Source organism: Scardinius erythrophthalmus, assembly GCF_964197995.2.
Source record: "Scardinius erythrophthalmus genome assembly, chromosome: 11".
NCBI classification, from domain to species: Eukaryota; Metazoa; Chordata; class Actinopteri; order Cypriniformes; family Leuciscidae; genus Scardinius; species Scardinius erythrophthalmus.
In genome coordinates, this window is record NC_138231.1 from 43,731,091 (window position 1) to 43,758,607 (window position 27,517).

General features: G+C 39.2%; 1 protein-coding gene across 1 annotated transcript; it reads left to right on the top strand.

The window, feature by feature from the left end:
- The first annotated feature begins 8,187 nt into the window (after positions 1–8,187).
- tmem200a (transmembrane protein 200A) lies at positions 8,188–21,944 on the top strand. The gene is made up of 2 exons (XM_081378942.1): positions 8,188–8,267; positions 19,951–21,944. Exon 2 carries the CDS (start codon positions 19,969–19,971, stop codon positions 21,460–21,462), a length of 1,494 nt encoding a protein of 497 aa, XP_081235068.1. The 5' UTR covers positions 8,188–8,267; positions 19,951–19,968; the 3' UTR covers positions 21,463–21,944.
- Positions 21,945–27,517: the final 5,573 nt, after the last annotated feature.

A 27,517-nucleotide genomic window follows, 5' to 3' on the forward strand; every position in this document is an offset into this window, starting at 1 on the left:
TAGCCGACAGCCTCATGGGTATTTCACTTTGTTGCCTGTCAGTTCTCTGTAGGCTACTGTCTGTCCCAATCCCGTATGTCACCGTTTCCGGGTCCAAATGCTCCTTTAGATCCCAAAAGCAAGCAATGAGTGTTGCTACACAGCAAAATCCCCAGAGTTAAATTAACTCTGTTCAGAGAACATTTGGTCCCTCTCTACAGAGAGTTAAAATAACTCTGAATCAGAATTAAAGTTAATGAGATACTTAAGTGATTAATTAAGTGATGATTGGGCATTAATGATGAACATCTGCTGTTAACAAGTTCTCAGCAGAGGAGGATTAAACAACTCCACAAACAGCATTACCAGCTTCACTTATTACTAACCAGGGGTGCGTTTCCCGAAAGCATTGTTGGCCAACTATGGTCGCAAGTTCAACGCAATGTCCATTGAACTCTATTGGTAACAACGGAACTTGCGACCATAGTTGGCCAACGATGCTTTCGGGAAACACACCCCAGACTGACTTTATTTCTGTCAGACGTCTACAGAAGGTCTTATTAAGAATTAACAGAGGTTTAGATGTTGATGATTTATTGAAAATGTATGATCACCATTATAGTGATGAGTGTTTCCTTCAGTTGGGCAGTTTGACTCTTCTTGCGAGTTTATGGTTTTTGTAACAGCTTTTACCAAAACACGTACTTTGTTATAAAGAAAGCCAAAAAAAGATGATCAGGTGATATAGGTTTTAACAGCAGATAGTAAAAAAAATGCACTTATATCATCACTGTCCAAAAGTGGTCATTTGATGTTAATAGATTATATTCACTAACAATACTCTCTTGCCACAGATTGGACATTTTGAATTTTTAAAATAAATAATGGGGGAATTTTTTTTTTTAAAACAAAGACATCAATAATCAGCTTATGAATCTCAACAATGGTGACATGCTTCATGCTGCAATGCATGCTGGGAGCCACAATAGTATAAAACTCATGGCTCCCAGGATGCATTGCGGCATGAAACATGTCACCATTGTTGAGATTCATAAGCTGATTCTTGATGTCTGTGTCTTAGAAATTTTTTTTCCCCTATTATGTATTTAAAAAATTCAAAATGTCCAATTTGTGGCAAGAGAGTATTGTTAGTGAATATAATCTATTAACATCAAATGACCACTTTTGGACAGTGATGATATAAGCGCATCATTCTACTTTTTGTTGTTGAAAACTAGATCATCTGAACATCTTTGCATCTGGCATTCTTTGCAACAAATTACGTGTTTTGGTACAAGCTGTTACAAAAACCACAAACTCAAAAAAAATAAGATAAGAGTCAAACTGCCCAACTAAAGGAAACACTCATCACGATAATGGTGATCATACATTTTCAATAAATCGTCAACATCTAAACCTCAATTCTCAATACGAACTTCTGTAAACGTATGACAGAAATAAAGTCAGTCAGGTTAGTAATAAGTGAAGCTGGTAATGCTGTTTATGGAGTTGTTTAATCCTCCTCTGCTGAGAACTTGTTAACAGCAGGTGTTCATCATTAATGCCCAATCATCACTTAATTAATCACTTAAGTATCTCATTAACTTTTACTCTGATTCAGAGTTATTTTAACTCTCTGTAGAGAGGGACCAAATGTTCTCTGAACAGAGTTAATTTTACTCTGGGGATTTTGCTGTGTAATATACAGAGCCTATAGAAAATCATCATACCCCTGTGAAATAGTCACAGCCTGAAATCAAAGCTTTTCCAGCTTTATTTACAAATTTTGCCTTACAACATCAAACTAATGCAAGAAAAAGTCAACAGTTATGAAAGTTAATAGAAAACTGAAAAAGAATAACCGCATTGTAAAAGTCATCTGATTTAATACACTGAAGAGCCACCTTTTGCTTTGATTGCAGCCATTGATCTTTTTGGATATGTCTGTAGCTTTGCACACCTAGATTGGGGAATATTTGTCCATTCTTCCTTGCAGAATTGCTCAAGTTCAGTCTAATTCTGTGGTGAGCAGATATGGACTGCTCTCTTCAAGTCTTCAAGACAGATTTTCTATCAGATTTAAGTCAGTGCTTGGCCACTCAAGGACATTCACCTTCCTATCCTGCCATTGCGTTGTTCTTTTGGCGGTGTGTTTAGGATCATTGTCATGTTGGAAGCTGAATGACCTGCCCATCTTCAGCCGTCCAGCAGAGGGACACAGGTTTTCCTCAAGAATCTGGATGTACTTGGCAGCGTCTATTTTCCCTTAAAGGGGTGGTTGAATATGATTTCACTTTTCTAACTTTAGTTAGCGTGTAATGTTGCTGTTTGAGCATAAACAACATCTGCAAAGTTACAACGCTCAAAGTTCAAAGCAAAGGGAGATATTTGCTTTTAAAGAAATCGCTTTTTAAGGACTACAACAAACGGCTGGCAGAGACTACACCACATTCCTCCCGGGTTAGTGACATCACCGACCCTAAAATTTACATAAACCCCGCCCCCGGGAACATGATTTATAGATTATCAAGACAGAATATGCTAATCACTGACTAGAAGATAACTACACATCAGCTTCATAAATTCATCAACTAACCATTCAGAAATGTCCTGTTGCTTCTACATGTTGTCACTTCTTCTCGAGTCTCTCCATCATTGTCTGACTCCGGTTTGAACATAAAAGGCTAAAAGATTTTGAAATTTTCAGTGCATGTGTGTGTGTGAGGTAAAATGACACAAGCTCTTGAAGCTCCGCCCCCTGTGCCGGGAGCAGCAGCTCATTTGCATTTAAAGGGACAGACACAAAACGGTGCATTTTTGCTCACCCTCAAAAAGTGACAATTTTAACATGCGATATACAAATATCTGTGGGGTATTTTGAGCTAAAACTTCACATACACACTCAGGTGACATCAGAGACTGATTTTCCATCTTGTGAAAAGGGCATTATACCACCCTTTTAATTTCTGACCAATCGCCCAGTCCCCGCTAAAGAGAAACACCCCAACAACATAACATGCTTCGTATGGTGTGTTTTGGGTGGTGTGCTGTGTTTGGAGTTCAGTGCAAAAAGGTCAATTTTGGTCTCATCATCAGACAATCGCACCTTTTGCCAGATTCTTACAGGTGTGTTTTTGCATAGCGCAAACAAGACTGAGTGTCGCACTTTTCAGGAAACGCTACTAAATAATTACTAATTACTACATTAACGTGTCTGCGATGTTACTCTTCTTTTACTCTCAACATGGTCATTAAATGCATCACTTACACAAACACTTAACTCAATTGTTACCTATAGTCACCATGCTGGAGCTACTAGTGATCTGGACCATTATTTTAAAGTGAAAAACATATTTTCCACTTTAAAATAATGGTCCAGATCACTAGTAGTCCTTGAAGAGTGACTAGGGGCCACTTGAGTATGATGCATTATGACTATATTCAGAGATAATATTATGACTGATTACGACTCAGACACACGATAATGTTCTTTATAATTTGTCAGTTAGTTAATAGTTCTTAATGAGGCTCATCAACTCATCAACTAATTATTGATTACCTAATAAATAACTATCTCCTATCAATTTTATATTACTTACTGATTAGTTTAAGCTTGTTTCTATAGTTAATAGTAGCTGAAGTGTTAATGTAGTACTACTCCTTAGTCCTGCGTTACTTATTAATGATGAACCATTATTCTAAAGTGTTACCGCTTGTGAGATACAGTAGTTGACACGTACATCAGTGTCCTTCAAAGTCCTTTAAAGTTGCCTTTGGCCTCTAGATACCTTCTCTTATCAATGTCCTCCTGGCTCGGTCATCCAGTCTGGACGAACGGCCTGATCTAGGCAATGTGTTGGTGGTGCCATACGCTTTCCACTTCCTAATGCTCTGAACAGTACTCAGAGATAAAGCCTTCGAAATGTTTTTGTAGCCTTCTCCTAACTTGTGCCTTTCTTTATCCCAGAGGCCTTTTGAAAAACACTTTCCCAACCATGGTGAATTTCCCTTGCAGTTCCATCTTCAAGAAACAGCTGGTTTTATTCTGAAGTAATCAAAACCACTACAATTAATGTCAGGTGGGGTCATTAGCCTGGCGTTTGATCTGGAAGTTGACTGGTTGCACCTGAGCATGTTTATATTAGGGTACGTCTACACGACAACAATATGCTTAAAACGGAGACGTTTTTCCCTTGAGTTTCCCGCGCACGTACAGACGACACCATTGTCCAAACGATCCCCATTCACACGGATCCGCGAAAACGACTAAAAACGCTGTTTTCTGCTGCCAGGCCAGTAGATGGCGCTGAAACACTACAGACTGAACACGTTCGCATGTGTATGATGTCATCTTCTTCAGAGATTTGCGTTTTTGTTGTTTACACGGAGACCGTTTTCAAAACTTTGAGTTTTCAAGGAACCTAAAACGCCGTTTTTGTGTAAACGAACAGCCAAAACACATAAAAGTTTTACGTTTTTACCGTTGAAAAGGGTTTCGTGTAAACTTAGACTATAGGCTACCATAGGCTACATTACCAAACTAGGTATTTCACTAATTAATTTGTAATAATCCTACAGAATGTTTTAAAATGCTATTTTTACTTTGGGGTTATGAGGGTTATGAGGGTTATAATGTGTACAAACAACTCATAAAAGTTGGACATAATTTATTTTATTTTCCAGGGTGTAATGTGACAAAAGGTAAAGATTTTCACAGGATATGATGACTTCCTATAGGCACTGTACACTCAAGTGCGGTGTGATCCTGACCTTTATCTCCACAGTGAAATCTCAGGGATTCATTCCCATAAACGGCTGGCGAGATACGCCACAATTTAACAAGCAGATAACAAACATCAAAACATAAATCTTTAAAAGCTGTTAATGAAGTAGAGACATATTTGATCACCACAAAAGGGTGTAAAATAAAGACATTTTAAGAGAAAATAGCACGTCATTAAAGCCCTTGTTAGAGAGTGAGAGACAGAAAGAGCGAGGAGAGAGATTGTATATTCATCTGTGTGTGTGTGTGTGTGTGTGTGTGTGTGTGTGTGAGAGAGAGAGAGAGAGAGAGAGAGAGAGAAAGCCTTGGGAACTCAGCTATGCACAGCATAAACACAGGAAACCACACAGATGCCGACATCTGTAGGCTTTTAGATAAAGGATTTTACTATGTTAACTCTTTAACTGCCATGTGCAGGAGAAAACACTTCCCAAGGAAAGAACAGATTGTGTAAATTTTACTGAAAATAAAGAAATAGTAATGAATCTAGTCAGTAATTGAATTTCTCAAAGATTAAAAGAAAGAAGTGAATGTGTGAGTGTTCCCGCACCAGACTCCTCTGACCTCTTAAAGGGATAGTTCATCCAAAAATGAAAATGATCCCATGATTTACTCTCCCTCAAGTCATCCTAGGTGTTTATGACATTCTTCTTTCAGACGAACACAATCGCAGTTATATCAAAAAATGTCCTAGCTCTTCTAAGCTTTATTATGGGAGTGAATGGAGGACAAGATTTTGAAGCCCAAAAAAGTGCATCCATCCATCATTAAAGTAATCCATACGACTCCAGGGGGTTAATAAAGGCCTTCTGAAGCGAAGCAATGTGTTTGTTAGAAAAATATCCCTATTTATAACTTTATAAAATATAATAACTAGCTTTGTGTTCGTCTGAAAGAAGAAGTCATATACTCCTGGGATGGCTTGAGGGTGAGTAAATCATGGGCTAATTTTATTTTTTGGTTGAACTATCCCTTTAACATTTAATTTTAACTATCCCTTTTTGTCTCACATACTGTAGTAGAAAATACAAAAATTAATGTAAGATATTTCAGTTAATATTTCTTCTTTCTCTCTGTTTTGGCCTTCTGTGTACACTGAGATGCTTTTATTGTCCTGCAAAAACTGAGCTTTTTGAAAACACTCTCCCAAACGGATAAAATTTAAAATGCAGTTTTCGCGTTGAAGTGTGGACTGTGAAGACGAGGTATTTGAAACCGATTAGACATTGTTTAGTCACGTGACGCATACTGAACCCATAATATCTATGTTTATACCGAGTATTGCGCCTGTTGGTATGTGCTATTCACTTTCACACTGTCGAATGGGGTTTCGCTTAGAAAGCCTATCACCTTCGAGTTCTTACAAAACAAGACAATGACAAGGAATTCTCACGTGATCTTTTGGAAAAGCTTCAAAATGCAAGTGTGGACGAAGAGCGTTTTCAAATGAAAAGGCCATTTTCAAATGTATCCGTTTTAATGTAGACATAGCCTTAGGCTAATAGGAAAATTTTCAACATTAGTATAATATTATAGTCATCATGAAAAGAAAGTTGCGCTGGTCTCCTATTGCGCTAGCCTGGTTAAAACCAGACCATAACTGAGTTATGGTCTGGCAAAGCTTCATTAATAACTAATTTCCAAAGGGGCGTCACCAACGGACGTCGCTCAAATGCCTCTGGGTGCAATTGGATAGACCTAAAACCAATCAGAGCGATCGTCATCGTGTAAAGCCATATGCTGCGTCCTAAGTTACACTACGCCATAAAAGTATGTACTCTTTTTGTGAAGAAAAGGTATTTACTTTTGAATGTGTAGCAAAAAAGTAGGCAAGCTTTGGGACATACTACTTCGTCATCTTTATCGGACGGATCTGTCGCGTGCGTCCTGTCACGTAAACTGCCCTGTCAATCATCTTGTCACAATTAAAATCCTCTATTAAATCTAATTTAATTTCCTACCGTTTCGGAGAGAAATGTAGTAGCGCATTCATCTGCCAGTGGGTCTTTCATGGAGACTGTCCTCGTGTGTTAACAATTTGAATATAATAATGCATTTAAAAGTTGCTGCGCTTCACCAACGGACGTCGCTCAATGGGCGCAATTGGATAGACCTACAACCAATCAGAACGATCGTCATCGTGTAGAGCCCGCCTCAACGTTTCTGATTGGTGCCGCGATTTCGAAGGATTAGAAATGGGCTTGAATGGGCTCTTTGCCAGACTACTTGCAGAGCAAATCTAAATTTGCCTGAAGTTGTCTGGGTTTTCCCAGGCTACTATTGTGCCATATATCCGAGTGAAACGCTTCTGGAACAAGAACTAATGTAGGGCAGGGCTTAATTTAATCCGTGGGGAATTGATTGGATGGTTAAATGGTTGTGGTTTGCTATTGGTGGACCTCATGACGTGATTGACAGGTTGCCCTGCCTTCATCATCAGAGAAGAGAAGAGATGTTGCAATGATTCGGCTCATGTCATCAAAATCTCACTCCAGCTTAAAGTTAGCAACCCTGTCACTGTCTGCACAGTCTCTCAGCCTCAGACGTCACGCCCACACCGTTCACTGAACGTGTTGAAAGTCTGGCTGCGCGAGAATACTGTCTATATTTCAAATGCACAAAGTGCATCTTCTTTAATAAGAGATGCACACATTGTAATGACAGCAGCTGTGGTTGTTTAAACACCCTTCACGTGTATCCTAGGCTACAGAAATATTTACATCCAAGAAATGATCGTGTCGGTGTTGGTTTGGTGTAACATACTGTGTTTGTTAGTTGTTGTTTTTTTCAATCCCACGCAAATTATTAAAATTCGCACTCTCTCTCTCTCTTTCTCTCTCTCCCTCTGTCAGTGTGCGTCATCTGGAATGGCGTCACGTGGGAGTACAAAAGCCAACGCTCGCGCTCTTCCCCTTACAAACGATTTGCTCCTCGAGACCGCGCCTCTGAGGAGATACTTCACAAAGAACACTAGCTTTTATTATTTACTAAAATAATGCAACCAAATATGAGTGACTTTTATCGACACGAGCTCGTCTGTTTGATAGGAGTATTCAAACATCTGAGTGAAATCACGGATATCACGCTCGCCTTTGAACTGTTTATTGTGGATTTATAGACGAGGAAAGACGTTCGACTGGGGAGCTGAAAGAAAAAAGGAAGGAGAGAAAGAAAGACGAACTTATTTCGTTTTTAGATATTCTCATTCAGACCACATTTTTTTGCTTAAGAATCGTGAAGTTTGTCTCGAGCGCGTATCCAGCTGCTGGCGCGCGCTGGGCTGAGATGGAGAGGACGCGCGCGCTCAGATGGAAGTTTTCTCTCCAAACATCCAAACAGAGAGAATCCGATGGACTGAATAATGAAACTACAAAAAAACAGCCTTTAAAGCAAAGTATTAGTTAAATCATCCTCTTCATTGGAGTGGAAATATGATGGTGATGATCGTGAGATCTACTTGTGCGTAATGGACACATAACATCAGGAGGAGGATCTCAGCATACAGGTGTGTATTATTGGTCAGTAAACATAAGTGTCAGGGTTTATTACTGAATAGTAAATCAGAACAAATATATGGATCTGGTGGTCGTTTTGGGGTCGATTTTTATGGATGTTTTATGATAATTTTCGTCATTACGCTTAGACTGCAAATGTATTTCTTCACGTCTCACAAGTATTTTCTGTATTAACATTTGAGAGGTTCTTTTTATGTGCATGATGCGCTAAAGGAAATGTTCAGCAGGTTTGTTAAAGGTTAGTATCTATCCATCAGACAGATGAGCAGATCAACACAATACCAATATTCAGAGCCGGATTAACGCAAAGGCAAACTAGGCACGTGCCTAGGGCCCGATTGGCGGGATGGGGCCCAGACAGAGGGACAAAAAAAAAAAAAAAAAAAATGTACAAATGTCCTATCTACAATTTATTTCAATATTTATTTATTAACTAAAAATAGTGACGATGTTTATCTTAACCATAGACTGTTACATTACTACAGTTAAACCAATTAATGTGTCCGTTACAAAGCGGGTGCCGGCTTCTGAAAGTATGTGTAAAGAACGCATCCATCAGGTGCTGCGAGGCAAAAGCCTAATAAGCACACAAAGAAGCACATCTCATAATGCAGGTGTGTGAGTTGTCGTCATCTATTTTGGAGTGATTGCAATGTATTCTAAATATAAACTTGTACTGTAGATCAGCGTCATTTCTGGAAAAATCATTCACCGCTTTATTACGAGTTTAAAAGAGCGCGAGCGTAACGTGCCCAAGACGCGACGCTTTGAATTTGCGCGTACAATGAATAACATCGCGTCGGGAGCTGACTAGTAAAAAAGCTACACAATTAAAAGACAAGACGTCTGTATTCTAAGTTAAAAAGCCAACACACTACAACATTTTTAAATGTTTCAAATAAAGGATCTCATATCTATGGGTCTATCTTCTAAATTCTGCTGATGATTAGATTCCAGACATTACGCCAATAATATCACTTTATATATTTTTTTCTGCTCAGTAGCGATCGTGTCTTTCTCTTCCACTTGATTTGTGTATAGCATATTTAAGGTAGCAATGCAATATAAAATCACTTATGCTCATCTACTGAAGTGGGATTCTGGAACTGTGAATAAATTGAATAAAACAGCAAAATAACAACAACAACAATAACATCTTCATTAAACAAAAAAGAGATTACCTTAGATAAAGTTTGATTAATATGTACATACAGTACCGGTAAAAGTCTGGACCCATTACTATTTTTAATGTTTTTGAAAGAAGTTTATTATTATGCTCTACAAGCCTGCATTTATTTGATCAAAAATACAGAGAAAAAAAAACAGGAATATTCAGCAAGGATGTGTTAAATATATAAAAAGTGACAGTGAAGACTTTTTTAAAACAACTTTTTAATAATCAAAGATCCTGAAAAAAAGTATCACAGGTTATAAAATAAATATTAAGCACCATTTCTAACATAATAAATCAGAATGATCACGTGGCACTAAATTCAGCTTTGCATCACAGAAATATAAAGTATAGTAAAATAGAAAACCATTATTTTAAATTTTAACTATTTTCACTATATTATTTTTCTGTATTTTTGATCAAATAAATCCAGGCTTGATGAGCATAAGAGACTTCTTTCAAAAACATTAAAAATAGTAATGTGTCCAAACTTATGTACTGTGTAAGTAAAAATATACTGCTTTTAAAATTAAATGTTGTATAAATAAAAAGGTTAGGAATCATTTTTGTTTCAAGTGTTTTTTTATTGGGGGTGGGGGGCCTCCAACATGAATTTTGCCTAGGGCCTCCTAATGTCTAGAACCGGCCCTGCCAATATTGGAGAGCATATGATTATTGGGCTGGAGAGGACTTTATTACTTCTGCCACCCACACATAGACACACACACACACACACACACACACACACACACACTTTCTCTCTCACACACACCCACTTATCTGTTTATGAACAACAGATGACCGTGGGTAGTCATATATTCATACATAAATCTAGGCACCATCAAGAAAATCTCTCAATATATTATTGATTCTACCTCACAACAAAATTATAAAAGAAAAATATACATTTCACTTACTGTACAGTATAATTATACATTACACATATACATGTATGAATACATTTAGCTTACATATTACGTTTTTTTCAAATTGTTTACACACTAAAAGTGGTACTTGATGCTCACTCAGTGAAACCATTCACTATCTAATCTTCAGACCAAGTCTGCAAAACTACAAGCACATTATCTGCTTTACACAAAATTGGCAAAATGCTTAACACAGTTCTCTACATTAGACAGATCGTTCAAAACTACAGCTCATTTGTTTCATTTAGAAAACTCTACCAATTTCACAATAATTTCCCGATTGCCTTCACAAAATGATCTTGTGTGAAAACACTTACATAAACTGATCACTTGTTTTCACATATAGTTCCTTTTAAAAGAACCAAACCCACTTCACTTAAAGTTAACCAGAAAGGGAACTAGCCACATGTGACCTCAGACCCTTTCTTGTTCACACCAGAACCTCAAAAGAACTCCGATCCCAGCTTTCTGTGCATTTTGCATGGCCCGATTATTGGCTTTTTTTTTTCACAAAGAAAGAGAGACAAAAGAGAAAGGTCTAACACTCTTCAGGTACAGAAATACTACAGAAACTGAATAAAGTAATCAAATGTAAAATAACACTGGATAGGGCGAAATGACCAAAAAAAAAATATAGTATCTGAATCTTTTGGTTGAATGGCAATATATGGTATATATCTCTGTATTTTCTACGTTTTTCGACTTGAATAAAAAAAAAATAACTGTATTTATTTTAAATATATATTTATATATAGGTTGTCCTACAAATAATGTTCATATTGAAGGCTATGAAAACCAGTATGGTGAATGTGACCATGTAGGTTCTGGTATGCATTATGTGCAAACAAAGGGTTACAACCACATTATTATATATTCTGACACATTAAAATCTAAAAACCAAAAATAATGATTTTATTTTCAAAGTCACTAAACTAAATTTTTAAATAAATACAAACAAAAGCACAGACTAATTAACCTACATTTTATTATCCCATTACAAAAGTAACTTTAGAGTTACCGCCGCTATCATAAAAATACACTTACTTGTAAGTTTAAAATTCTACATATGGCACATTTATTGTCCAACAAAAAATATTTTAGCAATATGTATATTTTAGGCAGAATTATTGCGCTCCTATTCTATTGCGCTCCGTCTGGCACGCATGCGCATGGCGGCGCTCCTTCACGGAAATCTGTGAAGTTTAGCGGAGATTCAAAGCAGCTTTAAAATAGCAACAAATTCAAGTTCTGCTGAAAACCAGCTTTAACAAGTCAATAGTGTCATTATACAGCTCAAGTCAGTTCATTGTTGATTCAGTTCAGTTCCAGTGTTGATTAAGGTTCAGTTCCATTACTGTGTAAAATTCATAAATTTTGCATACATACAGTATACAGTGTATTTGTGCTCATACATGTACGTTTGAACTCCACTCCACTGCACACGAACAAGTAAAAACGATTTTTTTCTTGCAAGAGATGTGTAACGTTTTGCATGTTGTGTTCAAGTTTTGTGGTTGCGTGTGTAGTTTCTAGAAATGGGGCCATAGTTTAAGAAATTGTGTATAAGCAATGTAAAAAAAAAAAAAAAAAAAAAACTGTAAAGGTGTTATATGTAGAATTCAGAAACGTCTAGGTTACTAATGTAACTCCCATTCCCACGTTAATCGACAGTGACTGACAATTTGGGGTGTCGCCTGAGAGCCCAATCACCTTGAAGTGGAAACAGAACGAGCCAATGCACGTTGGCTAGTGAGATTTGCATCGCAAACCGCATCCCCGCTTCCGGGTGTATAAGGGCGTGCGTGCAATACTCACATCAAGCTTTCGCTTCGGAGCCGAGACGGTGTCCTGGCTGTCAGCGAAGGCACAGGAGTTGTGGCGACAGGTATTAATGTCATTAGTAACCTAGACGTTCCCTGTCAGTCAGTCACATTTGATGTTAATCGTCAGTGACTGACAAATTGGGATCCCTATGGAAGTCGCCACAACTACTAACTCCTTAGCGCTCTGAGTTTGCCGGCTGGGGCAGAGAAGGGGACTGCTTAATCACAAAGATTGTCAATCATTGAGTTCCTTTCACCATTTACAGTGAGGCTGTTGGATAACACTGGGAAAGCTTGCCTATTCCAGTTTTGGAAAGGGATGCTGCGAAGGCCACATCCTGCCCAAGCCTTTTCCTTCTGCTGTCCTCCATAGCAGACAAAGAGCCTTTGCAAAGCCCTGAAACTTTGTGTGTGGACCACGTACAACACAGGGCACGAACGGGACACAGGTAACGAATGGGGCGGCGCTTGCTAGTTCACCACCTGGTCCCTGAAAGGATTGGTGGGAACTTTGGGCACGTATCCAGGTCTCGGGATGAACTCCAGGCTATCAATAGAAGTGAGTGCAGCCAGGAGTGCTATCTAAGGGACAGGATTTTAATCTCCACTGAGTGCAAAGGCTTAATGGGGGCTCTCTGTAAGTGCATCAGGACCACGGATAGGTCCCAAGAGGGAATGAGGGATGGCAGAGGGGGATTCAACCTCCTGGCGCTTCTCAGGAACCTGACTACCAAGTCGTGTTTCCCTACAGACTTGCCTCGTAGAGGGAGCTCTCGCTGAAGGGATAGTGTCTACTACCGCTGGGGGTGGGTCACTTAAACCCTCCGCGTGCCATCCAGAGACTCCACTTGGAGGTTCTAGAGATCTGGACGCGGGTGCCAGATGCTGCCCCGTCCCTGAGAAAGCAGGTCCTTCCTCAGTGGATTCCGCCAGGGAGGGGCTGTCGAGAGGAGCATGAGTTCTGGGAACCAGGTCCGTGTAGGCCAGTAAGACGCAACCATCAAGACCTGCTCCTTGTCCTCCTTGAGTAGGCTCAGGGGGGAAACACATATTTGCGTAGGCCTGGGGGCCAGTGCATCTGTGCTGAGGGTCCCCCCTGAGTGAGTCCAAAGTGGTCCCATATCAGCTGGACTGTCCGGGGGTGGAGTCGCCACTCTTCCCTGGACGTATGCTGGCGTGGGAGCTCTTGGCTGCACGATTGAGGTCGCCTGGGATGTGAAATGCATAAAGCAACCTGAGTCACTTCTGACTACAAGGCGCTGTGTTGCCCACTGTCAACCCACACTTCTTGTAACCCAGAGATTGAGGAATTTGCTCCTTTGCTGAGATTTTGGGTACCACTGGCTGTGAGACCAGCGGCGTAACAGAAACAAACTGAAGGATTCTCCGCCCGGCCCTCCACCGGGTGAATTTGATTTGATTTATTTAATTATATCAAAAATGCCTTACACATGAAACAAAAAGGCATCAAATACAATCGAGGATAAAAACACAATAAAGTCCAGGACTTATTTCCATTGTGGTCCTCAACACATAACATCAGGACAAGACACTTACAGATTGTGTGATAATCAATGACATAACATAAAAAATTTTCTTAAACAAATAAAAATAAAAACGGTAACTGGCCCCTGGTTCTGTTCCGCTACATTGTTACTGTTCTGAGACATTGTTACTTACGATAGCGAGCAGTGGAAGCTAGCGGGTGTCATTACAGCCATAGAAAGCTCAGGGCCATTGTGAAGTGTCTCAGCACTGTGGCGAGATCGGTATGCTTAGACATGGCCCTGAGATGGCCCTTACGAAACTACTCAAATGTCACATTACTACCACAAGGCCAAATCAAGAACTCGCTGGCAATTATGCTGAATGCGATTTTGTTTTTCAGTGCAATCATTTTGTACAGCTCTGTCTTATTTTCATCACTTTCTTGACAAGAAAGTGTCTTATTTTCATCACTTTCTTATACATCACTGGTATAGCTTGACAAGAAGGCTGCTTTTATAGTATTTCGTGGAAAATTGCTTCTCATTACAAAACTGGTGAAATGCTATAGCTTTATATTCACGAAAATTTTATACATTTTAAAATAAACTGAATTTGGTGCACTTTAAAGCGATCAGAGCGCCTGCAAAGTGTTTACTGAGAACTGAGTCACTCAAAACTTGTTATTGTGAGGTTTATTGTCACTTTACAACACACAGCACAGCCTCATTGGGTGAAAACCGTTTCATGTTGGGTTTGAATGTGATAGACCAATGTAAATGCTAAATTAAACTGGTTTGATTAAACTCTGCAGGACGGTAGATCACCAGGAGACCTTTGTTTCAAAATATTGATTTCTGAACAAATGCACAACTATGACAGCTTTGTAATATTTCACCTGACCAGCAGAGGAATTTATGGAGTTCATTCATCTTTATACTCTTTTAAACTGTAAAGTGTCATATTTTTCTTTCATATTTGCATGCTGGAAAAACACATGCTGCTCCCGTGGCGCTGACGCTGAATCATGCATTAAAAGCAACAGAGAGTAATGCAGGAATGTGGGATTAAAATGTGAACTTTGACACTCAAATGTAAAAGATGGAAGGATGATTTTCCCGTTTTTTGTTAGATGTTGATACATTTAAATTATTATTTAAAATCTTTGGGAATTTGGTTTAATTTTCTTATCAACTAAATTAGTAAAAATAAAAATAGTTAAAAATTAACATTAATTAAATGTTTTATATTACGGTAAGCATTTTTGAAGCTGTGTGTTGTAAAGTGAAGACATGGCTCATAATAAAGTGTTTTGAGTGACACTTTAAACTTTGCAGGTGCTTTAAAAATGCACCAAATTTTATTTTAAAATTAATAATATAGGTTTGTTGAAAAAAAACTGTTTGTTAAAGCACTTTTGTTAACAGCTAGATTTGTGGTTTTCAATAGACAGTACAAGACTGGATTATATCTTTTCGATGCACCCTCTTGTGGAGGGTTGATTTACAAACCGGGTGTTCGCTGACCTACTGCAATAGCCAGGATTCCGATGGGGGGAGTGGACGGGATGAGGAGGAGGGAGGGTCGAGCTAGCCTACGTTTAGTTTGACACCCAACATCACTTAGAGCAGCTTTAAAGAGATATGGATGAGATTAGGAGGAGAAACGGTTCGACAGACTCGCCATTAGAAACAGTGACGAGTAAAGGAGATAACACTGGTGCCATGCACCAACATAACTTACACATTTTTCAAACTACACATCTTCAGCATGATTATGACCACGGTTTTGCTTTACTAACACTTTTATTTTAAATCTAAAAGGGGATCTATTAGACTGTGGCTCAACGGCTCTGGTCGAACTGTGATATAAACGAAATGCTATTGGCTACTTTTAAAAAGGGGTGGAGCTGTTTGATACTGTTTGACTCCAAAATATTGGTCTTACCCCATACTTATTGGAGGTTACTGTGGAGAAGAGGATAAGGTTGAAACTAAAAATTGTCTTGCTTTTTGAAGGCCATCCACTACACAATTTTTTTAAAGGACTCAGAAGCTCTTTCAGTGAGCGATTGGTAATGCCTCGGTGCTCTAGAGCGAATGAGAAGATCTTTTGTTCCTGTAGCGGTCAGATATTTCAACGAACACTGTTAATTGTTAAACATTATTTTTACAGTTTTTGTATTCTGCACTTTTGAATTGTGAAACTGAATCTTTAACTAATCAAGTCTCACTGGTTCTTAATCAGGTTTTAATTGTCTCTTAATGCAGAATTATTTATCTGTCTGTTAGTTGTGTGTTGTGTTTGTTGGCTGTATGGTCTAAGTTGGTGGCAAACCAGTTTCCCTATCGGGAAAGTTTTTCTAATTTAATTCTAATCTAATCTAATAGGCCCCGCCCTGTCTTTAATCAAAACGTATGATTGTTATACAAGGTGAAATGAGAAAAGTGGAATAATAAGATAGAATGACCAGACTCCATGTATTTACCATCCGGTGTATTACATGAAGTTATACTTGTATGAGATATACATTTTTTATATAAGATAAAATAAAAGTACTGCATGAAATCTATCTGTATAGATAATCTGTGTGTGTAAATCTGTGGAGGGATTTCAGCAAAAACTGTTGCTTGGGTGTAACATCTCCTACAAAAATCGAGTTTCAGATCAACTAGTGCCTGTTATTAGCACTTCGTGAAATGCTCCTAAACTAGCTTTCTTGTATCACATTCCCTCTCTAGCTTTACTGAAAACCAATGCCTAAAATAAAATATTGATAAAGAGATAACAAGTGATTGTGAATGTCTTTTGGATCACATGTTTGATGATTAGATGTGTGAAGCTGCTGATAAACTCACAGGCGATTAGAAACGGCTCATTGCGAGTTAAGCATTCTTTAGAGGAAAGTACCCGTTCCAGACTGTAGCCGACAACAGAAGACTGTTGGCTATATGATCACATAATGTGTGCTTTTGTTCTAATATTTGCTTATATAATCTCCACCTCTTCTATCCCCAAGCTTCCAACTCTGTTAACATTTTATTTTCACAGCTTTGTTGCCTTTTAGCAGAATAACTTTGTGTATGTATTGCACCACTCGCCTTGTGTCGTACACAATCATTGACTTCACCGGCGTCATACTCTTGAATTATAACTACAACACCATACCAGGACTAGCTGATTACATGGCCTTGGGCACCACCTGTTTAGTGCTGATTAAAATGAATTTGCATATAATTAGATGTGAAACTAATAAAGATTAAAATACAGTGAAAATGCGAGCAATGGAGATGAAAATCCCATTGGAAGTAGTCAAATACAATGTTTTACCTTTGTCTTGTCTCCTCCCTAATGATTTTATAGTGGACTGACCATTTGATTTTTTTGTAAATTCATCAAGTCATTAATTTATTAGAAGAGGTTGGAAGACATCCCTCTCTTCTCAACCTTCCACCCTTTTCTCTCTCTGCCCCCTGCCATGAATATTAAAGAGTCAACATCAGAAGAGAAAACACCACCAATATCTCTTCCTAAACTCAGAATGAGTGGGTGTGCTCAGAGGGATCACCTTCAGCCGAGGGGATCTTATTTGTTCTGTGTGTTTTGACATTAAGCCATCACTTTAGTCATTAATTGCTCTGACTGATTGATCAAAAATGAACACTAGACAGAAGCTTACCTCTTATGCCTGTAAACTCTTTTGGCGTTTTCATTTGAAATATGAAAGATAGAGACATGCAGCCAAAAAAGAATGTAATTACTTTTCAGCAATACAAATATAAATATGTAACAGCATAGCCTGAATATTTTTTACAATCCACAGGCGCAGGTGGCTATTGGCACTGCATGAAATAAGATCCCTTTGTGCTACAGATGTTAATAAAGAAAGCTACTTGTAGATACAAAACTTTGAAACCAACCAAAGGTAAATCAGATATATGACAATGTTCTTACAGGGAAGGCCAAAACATTCCTAATGTCTGCTGGTTTTTGTTAATGCCCATCCACACCAAGAAAGATAACTATAACTATACCCATAAATAACCCATAGATAGCCGTAGATAACCCATAAAAGTTTTACGTTATTTAAAAACTCCACCTCGTTTTATACATATTTTGCACAAAGTGGGCACCATTTTAGGTGCGCAGTGCATTCTGTGTCGATGAAATCAAATGGTTGCACTCTGTGAGCTACTGGCGCTACCTGTTGCTATTTTTACCGCAACACAACTCGGAATATAAAATACTGATACGATTCCACATTTTCGGCTATTGGTTGTAATTTTAATCTTAGTCAGTCGTCTCCCTAAGTCCAGTAGCCAAGCCTCCACCCTGGCTCCTCCCACCTTAATCTCAACCCTGGCTCCTCCCACCTTAAGATCCGCCCTGGCTCCTCCCACCTAAATCTCCGCCCTGGCTCCTCCCGCCTTAATCTCAACCCTGGCTCCTCCCACCTTAAGATCCGCCCTGGCTCCTCCCACCTAAATCTACGCCCTGGCTCCTCCCACCTTAATCTCCAACCTGGCTCCTCCCAACTTAATCTCCACTCTGGCTCCTCCCACCTTAATCTCCACTCTGGCTCCTCCCACCTTAATCTAAACCCTGGCTCCTCCCACCTTAATCTCCACCCTGGCTCCTCCCACCTTAATCTCAACCCTGGCTCCTCCCACCCTGGCTCCTCCCACCCTGGCTCCTCCCACCTTAATCTCTGCCTTGACCCCTCTTGCCCTCTGTTCTTGCCCTACGTCCCCCACCTACGCCCCTTCCCGCCCTCCTCTGTTGGACTTTGTGTTATTATTGAGGCGTGAGGATGCACCTTCTTGATGGGGGGGGGGGGATATGTCAGGGTTATGTTCAGTTTTCCTGTGTTTTGTACGTTTCCTTTGTTCTAGTTTTCCTGCCTGTGTTAATTACCGTGTTTGTTGCCTTGCTTACTAATTCAGTTACACCTGAGGTTCATTTCATTGATTGTTTTTGTTGTGTGTCTAAACCCTGTGTTTCTTTCAGTTCTCGTTGTATTCTCGTTGTTGTTCTGTTCTTGTGCCCTGAGGTTTAGGTTTTTTAGTTCTTTGTTAAATAAAAACTTTATACTGCTGGACTTCCTTTCCTCACCTTATATTTCAACTGGACTGTGACAATTGAAGCATCTGTGTACATATTGTTAGGTCTTATTTATTTATTGTGATTTAATTTAAGCATTTATATGTTTTAATATCCATTTCAATGCATTTATAAATACTGTGATTTAAAGTGTCTTAAAATGTTTAATAAAAGACAATACAGAGCACCGCTTGAGTAACCACTAACACTTGTCTCTCTCATTTATTGTTAAGTTAAGTGTCTCACTTCTTACAGTCCTCTCGACTGCCCAGGACCTGTAACATTTTTTTTTAATTATTTATTTATTTTTACAAAAACTATACTTGTACCCTGCAGAGAGGAGAGCAATGAGCCTCAGGGATGTGTATAAAACACTTTCACCATTCAAATGACAGATACATTTACAATGGGAAACTTCTGTCTGAAAACTGTGATTCACCTTCTTTCTTAGCAATTATTAGGTCTCTCTTTGACCTAATAATTTAGCCTACAGTATACTTGTGAAATTACACATTGTTTTTGGTTTCATGCTAAACATCCTAGTTCACAGTTCATATAGGGATACTAAACATTTCAGTTTACTTGCTCTTTCCTAGCACTAAGATTGAGATTAGCCATGCAAGTAAATTGATACACAATATCTCTTAGATTTGACAAAATAATTTTTTGTTTAGGTTTTGGTCAGCAGACTTGGTCAAAATCACATTGCCAGACTTGTAAATATGCAGTCATTCTTGACTAATGCTTCAGTGTTTTATTTATAGAATCAAACTTTCAGAGAATGATTTTATCTTTGATTTCAAACATTTGCATTTACAATGGTGGAGGGATCAAGACATGGAGACATCTTCTTAAACAAAGCTCCATTATGCTATGATTTGTGTTACATTGTAATATTGATTCATTGTTCTCTTTTTCTTGTGTATCATAATTATGCAGCTATCATGACTTTGTTTTGCTTGCTCTGTGTATAAAGCAAGACAAGGGTAGCATTTAAAAAACAATTGAAAAGATTCACAATAGCCCCAACAGTGCTTAAACCAGCATTCAGCAAACAAATTCCCTAACACCTAGAGATGGACTGAGACAGATTTCAAAGATAAGACGTTTGAATCAAGTGGGAAGCCTCGAGCTTTACTTAAACACTTGTTTATTTCTTTATTTGCAGGCTTGCATTGTCACAGCAATGATTGCCACGGGTGGGGTGATCACGGGGCTCGCAGCATTGAAAAGACAAGACTCCACCCGCTCTCAGTATCATCTGCCAATCCAGAGCCCAGGCCCTGCTCCTGAGAAGAAATGCACCAAGCGTAAACCTAGAGCTGATGTGGTGGTAGTAAGAGGGAAGATCAGACTGTATTCGGCCTCAGGATTCTTCCTGGTTTTGGGAGTGCTGATCCTCATGGCAGGCATTGCAATGGCTGTTCTTGGATACTGGCCTCATAAGGACCCCCAGAAGGCACCAGAAAGCAAGTTGTCCAGGAACGATACGCAGGTTGGCCAAGAGCAGGTGGGCTCCATTGCGCAATTCTTGGAGAAGCACCTGCATTCCGAGAAGATGAAGATGTTGGGTCCTTTCACTATGGGAATTGGGATTTTTATCTTCATCTGTGCTAATGCTATCTTACACGAGAACAGGGATCGTGAGACAAAGATCATCCACATGAAGGACATGTACTCGACCGTCATAGACATTCACAGCCTGCGGATTAAGGAGCAGAAGTGGACGAATGGGGCCTACATGGGTCCCTACACAGACACAGAGATCCGTTCCTTCGGTCTGGATGGCCAGTTTGCCTCACGGCTCGCAGCAAACACTCTAATGTCCTTCTCCGGTCTGGATGGTGACGTCCGGTTCTCCCACAGGACCAGCTCGGCTGAGGACGACGAGGGTCTAATGAGTGAGGCCCGAGGTGGCTTTGGCCTGTTGTCGCCTACTTACAAGGACCGTTCTGAATGTATCTTTGGGTTCCATGATGAGGGTGGTCGTCGGTGGGAGGACAAGCGTGGCGCGCTCAAGAAATGCCAAACACGCTCCATCGTTTCCTCTTCCATCAGCGCCTTCACACTGCCCGTCATCAAACTCAACAACTGTGTCATTGATGAGCCTGACATCGATAGCATCACGGAGGACTTCGAGCAGAACAGGGTCCACTCCAGACCTCCGTCATTGGAGTCGTTAACAGTACCTGTTCCCTATGTCGCCAAAGCTTTCAAGCCTCCGGGCGCCCTGCTGCTCCGGAGCAACTCAGCCACCGAATCCCCTACCGCCACATCTTCCCATTCCTCACTGTCTCCTGGGTCCACCAGCGGGAGGTTCCTGTCACCTGGAGCTGCGCGTAAAGACTTCGGCTCCAATAGCTCCCTCCACATTTTGTCAGCCCATTCCAAATCTCTGGATTTAGAGAGAGCGCCCACAATGCTGACTGTCCAGCCCGAACAGAGGAAACACCCTAGTTGGCCCAGATTGGACCGCAGTAATAGTAAAGGATACACTAAACTGGAGGACAAAGAGGACCCTATGGACAGGCTTTTAGTGCCCCCAGTGGCCGTGAAGAAGGACTACACTAAAAAGGAGAAACTTCTTATGATCTCCAGGTCTCACAATAACTTGAGCTTTGAGCATGATGAATTTATGAGCAACTGTCTGAAGAGAGGCACCTCAGAGACCAGATTTTAAAACTGAGCTGTCAAATGTCAATCCATGGGCTTTTGGCCTCCACAGTCCAGCTGCAATATAGAAAACAGTTATTGAAAATTATTTTTTAAATTTACAGATAAAAATCACAAGGCCCTTGAACAGAAAGCTTAAGCAGTTGTACTGCTTTATTTTGTTTTGTTCTTCACTGGATTTTCAAAATGATATTTCACCCAGAATTTGAGATACAAAAAGTGAGCCGTAATGCTAAATAAAAGTATGGGTAGAGCTAATAATGCAGAAAACAACAGGTTAGTGCAACTTGTTCAAATATGTTTGTATTGTTTTCGTTATCATTCAGACAGGATCTATTGTCTGTTTGAGTCCTACAGTATGTGTGTTGTACCAGCACTGCTAGTTATTTTACTTTAAATAATTTATTGTTTAAAACACACACACTGATATTTTTAAAGAGAGCTCATTAATGTATAATTTACTTGTTTCTCAGAATAAACACAACCTTTCCAGATAACGTCCTGTTTTGACTACTTTTATTTTAATGGTTTTGGGTTTTTTGTCCTTTTTGGAGCATGACAGACATCATCACTATGAACTGTGCTTGTATAAAACAGCTGTATGAAGATTTTGCTGACTTTCTTTTGCCATCTACTGGAAAAGAAATGGCATATAGGTTTGGAACAACATGAAGCTAAATAATGAGATTTAAGTCTAATAAAATTTATTGTAACTATAGTTCCCTTTCGTGGTCACTACGAGTTAGGTGGTCTGCGGAATTTGCATAGTGTAACTCCGCCCCCACCTCGTGGGTATATAAGGAAGTACGCTGGCAACATGCAGTTGTGTTTTCGCTTCGGAGCCAAGAGTTTTCTTCACTCCCACAAGCCATTCTGAATTATCCTCACTCTACGAGACGAGCGGCTCTCCAGTGTGTTGGTGCAAAAATGGCTTTCACTGAATAATGTGCGATTATGGTAAGGGGCATTACATTTCCGACACACGCTTTAGGTGTTTGGCCAATCACAGCACACTGGGTCAGCTGGCCAATCAGAGCACTCTGAGCTTTTCGGAAGGAATGGCTTTGTAGAAATCAGGGCCCGGTTCCCCGATAACGCTCACTCTTAGCGCGCTAAGAAGACTCGAAAGATATATCTTACCAAAGTTGTTTATGTTCCTAAGTGTGTTCCCCGAAGTGTCCCTTAGGAAGCTTCTTAACACGCTGCCTCTTACGTTCGACGTTACAAAGGCGCTGTCCCAAGTGAAGGTGCTGAATTAGTTGGCATCGATTGCTCGGGAATCGATTTTCCACTTCACGCGAAGGTGCATTACGGCGTGAAGAAAGACAACACGTTCTATGCAAATGAAACATTCCTCAAATTATTCCAGTAACATTTATTTTAACATAGTTTAAGTGATCAGTAAAATATAGACTATTAATTAAATGATCAAATTGTCATTAATATGTTCACACGATATGTTGTGACGGGTAGACGAACCGGGTATCCCTCGCTAATCATCCACCCTCCTTATCCCGTTGTGCCACTCGTGCCGCTTCTTGACATGGGTTTAACGGCTTCTAAAAATTATGTAATACACTTTATTATTAATGGTAAGGTACTTTACAATCAGAATTGATTGGCAAGCAGCTGCAGTTACTTCTGTTTAATGCGGTATTGATTGCCATTGGTTAATGTTTTCAATAAAAAGCATCCTATCTACAATGAACAGAGAGAGAGAGAGTTAGATACAGAATATGGTGGGGACCACCAGGTCCAGCAGCTCCATAATGAGTTGTCTTAGGAGGCGAATTTTTTTTAATATAGCCACGTCAGGCAAAATGTCAAAAGGGCTTAAGTTTTGCCGAATAAAAAAATTTACATGGACTAAACGGCTCCGCGGCCGGCGCTGTCTTTGATTCAATACAAGGACACGTTGGATCGCTGCCATAGTTGGTCGCTTACTGGACACCACCATGCTTACAGCTTACCCATTTATAGATCTTAGCCATTTAGAGCCAAATTGTTTGCCAGATTTTAATTATCAAAAGTGATTGCCAATTTAAACGCTTTAATGACATTACGAAATAGCCTAGGCTAATTACCACCATATTAGTTCTGATACCAAATAAAGTCAACTTCATGAATAGGCCTGTATCCATTGCAAAACATGTTAAACTATTTTATTACACCCTATTAACAAACATTTTTAAATAATCAAAAACTTTTAAAATAGCATCATTTAACTAATTTTTTCACCCCACAATTTATCAGCACGTATGTTTCTTGGGAATTCAGTTTATTGCAAAGCTATTGCTAGCGCCATGCAAGGAAATCTAATTTCTATTTTCACTTGTTGTGTTATGAAAGAAAATGAGCAAACTAAATTCTGAATATAGTATTTGATTAAATTGTATGTTACTAAAAACTCACATGTGGTTTTAACCTGTACCTTTTTATTTTTTAAGCAGTCCAACATTCAGTGTTGGTCATCCCGCACATCACTGCACATTTTTCTCCGTGACCTTGCTGTGAAAGGACCAGACAGCAGCCCCTAAAATGCTTTGAATATTTGAGAAAAAAAACAAACAAAAACTTCCTTATTTTATCAGCCCTAAATTCCTTGCATGCTCATGTTTGCTGAGAGCAACAGGCCCACTGTCAATGTGAAAGTGCCTGTGAGAAGAGCGAGCAGCTCTTGTGTGGTCATCTGGGGCAGATCGAGGAGGATCACTGAAAGTACTGCCAAATTCTGCTTCCAGTCAGATATGATCCATCTGGAGTAATATGACCAGTCAGGGTGTGACTGACAATCCACTCCGTCCTGTTTCCATGGAAATCAAAGGATACTCCACATTACAGCTCATGTTTGGTAATAGGATACAGCCACACATATCCACATTTTGTTATTGCTTGATGTTAGTGCATCAGAATATTACACACTTACTGTGGTGTTACAAGTTCACATTCAGTGTTCTGCATGAATATTCAACAAACTCTTTGGAAACAGCTGTAATAACAGCAAGGTTATTTTCAAGGATTCTCTAACACCAACTGTAGTGATATAGAGAAGTGTTGCCTAATCATTGTCCCGGAGCGACCCAGACACTACACGTGTATTACGTGTCCCTTATTGGACACACCGAATTCAGACATCTAATAATGAGCAGGATTAGGGTTTCCCAGGAGCAGCATTGGGAAACTCATTCAGCTCAACTAATGCCCACCTTGCTGAATTACATACGTTATATTCAAAGTACGATTATTACAAACACTTTAATTTTAACGCTTATTTAGAGTCTTTATTTTTATTGCGCCGTGTCAAATTTTGGCTAATTTGATACTGTATATCATGTATCATCAAACCATTTACAGCCAAATGTGACCGCAATTAAAATGAATAATGAGCTAATGAAAACATTATTTCATTAGAATACCTATAATGTCATCCTTTGACGTTTTCTCTTTTAACTACTATAATTAGAGTTGTCTCTTGGAGAGAAGAACCTTTATTTGCCTGCGTGTCTCATTAAGGTCCTGTCTTACCGACACCCGCTGTGACTGGGGTTACAGAATCTCACCATAGCAACACAAGAACCCCTGCCAGTTAGCAAAGTGACGTCAAAGGCCCCTCACAATGGAAACACTGCAATGGACAACTTGGACATCTGGACAGACTCAGGGTTCGTCACAGAGGAAACATTCTCATTTCATATCAGTAATTCCTTGTAGCAATCCAGCATTTGTAATTCTATCTATAAACATTTGGTTGAGATATCTATACATATTGTACAAATATTTAGTCTGCATCTATTTGTGATGACTCTCAAAAATGACATTTCTTTCTCTAAAAAGTCTAAGCTATGAAAATGGACATATATCTCCTGAAAATGGTAAAAAGCTCTGATGTCAAAGCTTTTAAAATTATGTTTTTTTGTGACATGGCACAGTCTGTAACCTCACTAATTTAGTGGACTGAAATAAGTATGACACAAACACACACACAAAAACAGTATTTCATGACAAAAATCAGTTACTTTAATGCATTTCCACACAGAAAGACATTCCAAAACAACATGTCTGAGATCATACTTTTTTCCTGAATCATAATTAATATTTCAAATGCTGAAAATCTCCAAAACAGGAACAAGATCCAGGAGAGGTCCAGATCCACTAAGAGTATAAATCCCTATCACGCCACCGTTTCAATATTTTATCACTGTGTTAATATTTCAAGCTGAAAGCACTCTTTCTTATGAATTCTGAGCATATTATGCATGTACATGCACAAACATACTGTTACGTCCCCTTTGTGTCTAGGGGCAGTAGGGGCGTAGCATTTCAAAAGTGTACCAAGTTACCAACGAGAACAAAAGAGCAAGAATGTAAGAGATTTGGTAAACTAATAAACAAACAAATAAACAACAAAACTCTTCCCGGACTTCCTTACTAACCCAACATGCGAGAAAAAATGTTTAGCAAAGAAAATGGCACCCACCCAGAATGAGGCTACAACACATCAGCTTTGTTGACAGGACAGCAGGACAGCAGGACAGTGGCCCATCCCAGCGTTCAGAAGATGGCTGCTCTCCTGCCCTCCTATCCTACTAATTTAGCAGTCTCTTACAACATACAGAATTTAGTGGGTCTCACGGGTGGCACCAAATGAATATAGTGAGTTTTGGTCATGTCACTTAAGGTGAATGTTGAGAGAGTCATAGATGATGCTGTGTCTGCGGGGCACCGGGCAAAGGAGTTTCACTTTGACAGTAAAGTACAATTAGGGAAGAATTTTGAATAAAGAAGAATTATATAAATTGGAGGGATTTTGTCATCTGACCAATCACAGGGATGTGATTTTTCTGTATTTATACAGATGTTACGTATTGAAAAGAATGACCCATGTGAATCGTATAATTGAGAGAAAACAGCTTGATGATTTAAATCGCGAAATGGCTTTAAACATTTACTAAATAAACTGCAAGATGTTACGTTTTCGAATGCATTTATGTCATGCACAGATTGCTTCTGACAGAGCTGCACGAGCTCATGGCTCAATCTGCAGGACAGCGCTAGGGTTCAGTTCAAAAATGCGGAGTTTTTTTTGTGATTGTTGTGGGCAAAAATTCTTGATTATGCGGCACGTTTTCTTTAAAAATGCTGATGGAATCTGCAGGATATTTATGCAATTTTATGCGATGAACTTGCAAAAATTGCGGGAACTTGCAAAAACTGCAGTTTGATGAAAAAGAGAAAAAAAAGTGATTCCCCCACCACCCTGTTCTCACTAGACTACTACCTTAATATAAAGAGTCATTTCTTATTACTTCCTATGATAAGGAAGCATACTACATTACAGAAAGTGCTGGGAATATTTAAGTTCTCATCTTGTTTGATTTCAGACCTTAATAAACACATGGCTCAAACTTACAAAACATTAATGAGTCAAACAAGTTCTGTAGCTTAACAAAAGGAATATGCTATAACTTCTATAAAAATGAATAAATAAAATATAAAAAAATAAAATGTGTGCTTCCTGTTTTACAGAGGTAGCTATACAAAACAGACTTCTGTTAAAATAAGTGCTTCCAATCTCTTACTGTAACGTAAATTTACATGCTACTAATATACTTACAACTGTCATAATGTTCCCATGGCAACGGGAAAATGGCTGCTCTTGTGTGAAGTAAACGCAACATTTTTCAACTTTCAAATATCTTTCACATCTACTGCAGTCAGATTCACCCGTGTTCACTCTGAAGGAATCACTCACATGACCTGTGCACTTGTAATGACACATCAAGGATGTTAAGAGGCTAAAAGCAGGTTTAAAACTTGCCCCATTGAAGTCAACAGGGTGCAAATTTTAAAAATAGGATAACACGGTGTAGGCAACACCGATTTTTGTCGTTGTTCTCTGTACTGACAGCACTCCAAATTTACAAAAAAATGAGCTCAATGTTAAAATTGACCGGAGTTCTCCTTTAAGATAAAGCTTTCATTTCTTCCAGTGTTTCATTATTTCATTATTGGACTCACACTAGAATTGATATGGTAAAATCAACGGCATTGTTCGTTACTGT

Excerpts from the sequence above, each read along its gene's own strand:
- tmem200a (XM_081378942.1), top strand. The coding sequence starts at position 19,969 with ATGATTGCCACGGGTGGGGTGATCACGGGGCTCGCAGCATTGAAAAGA.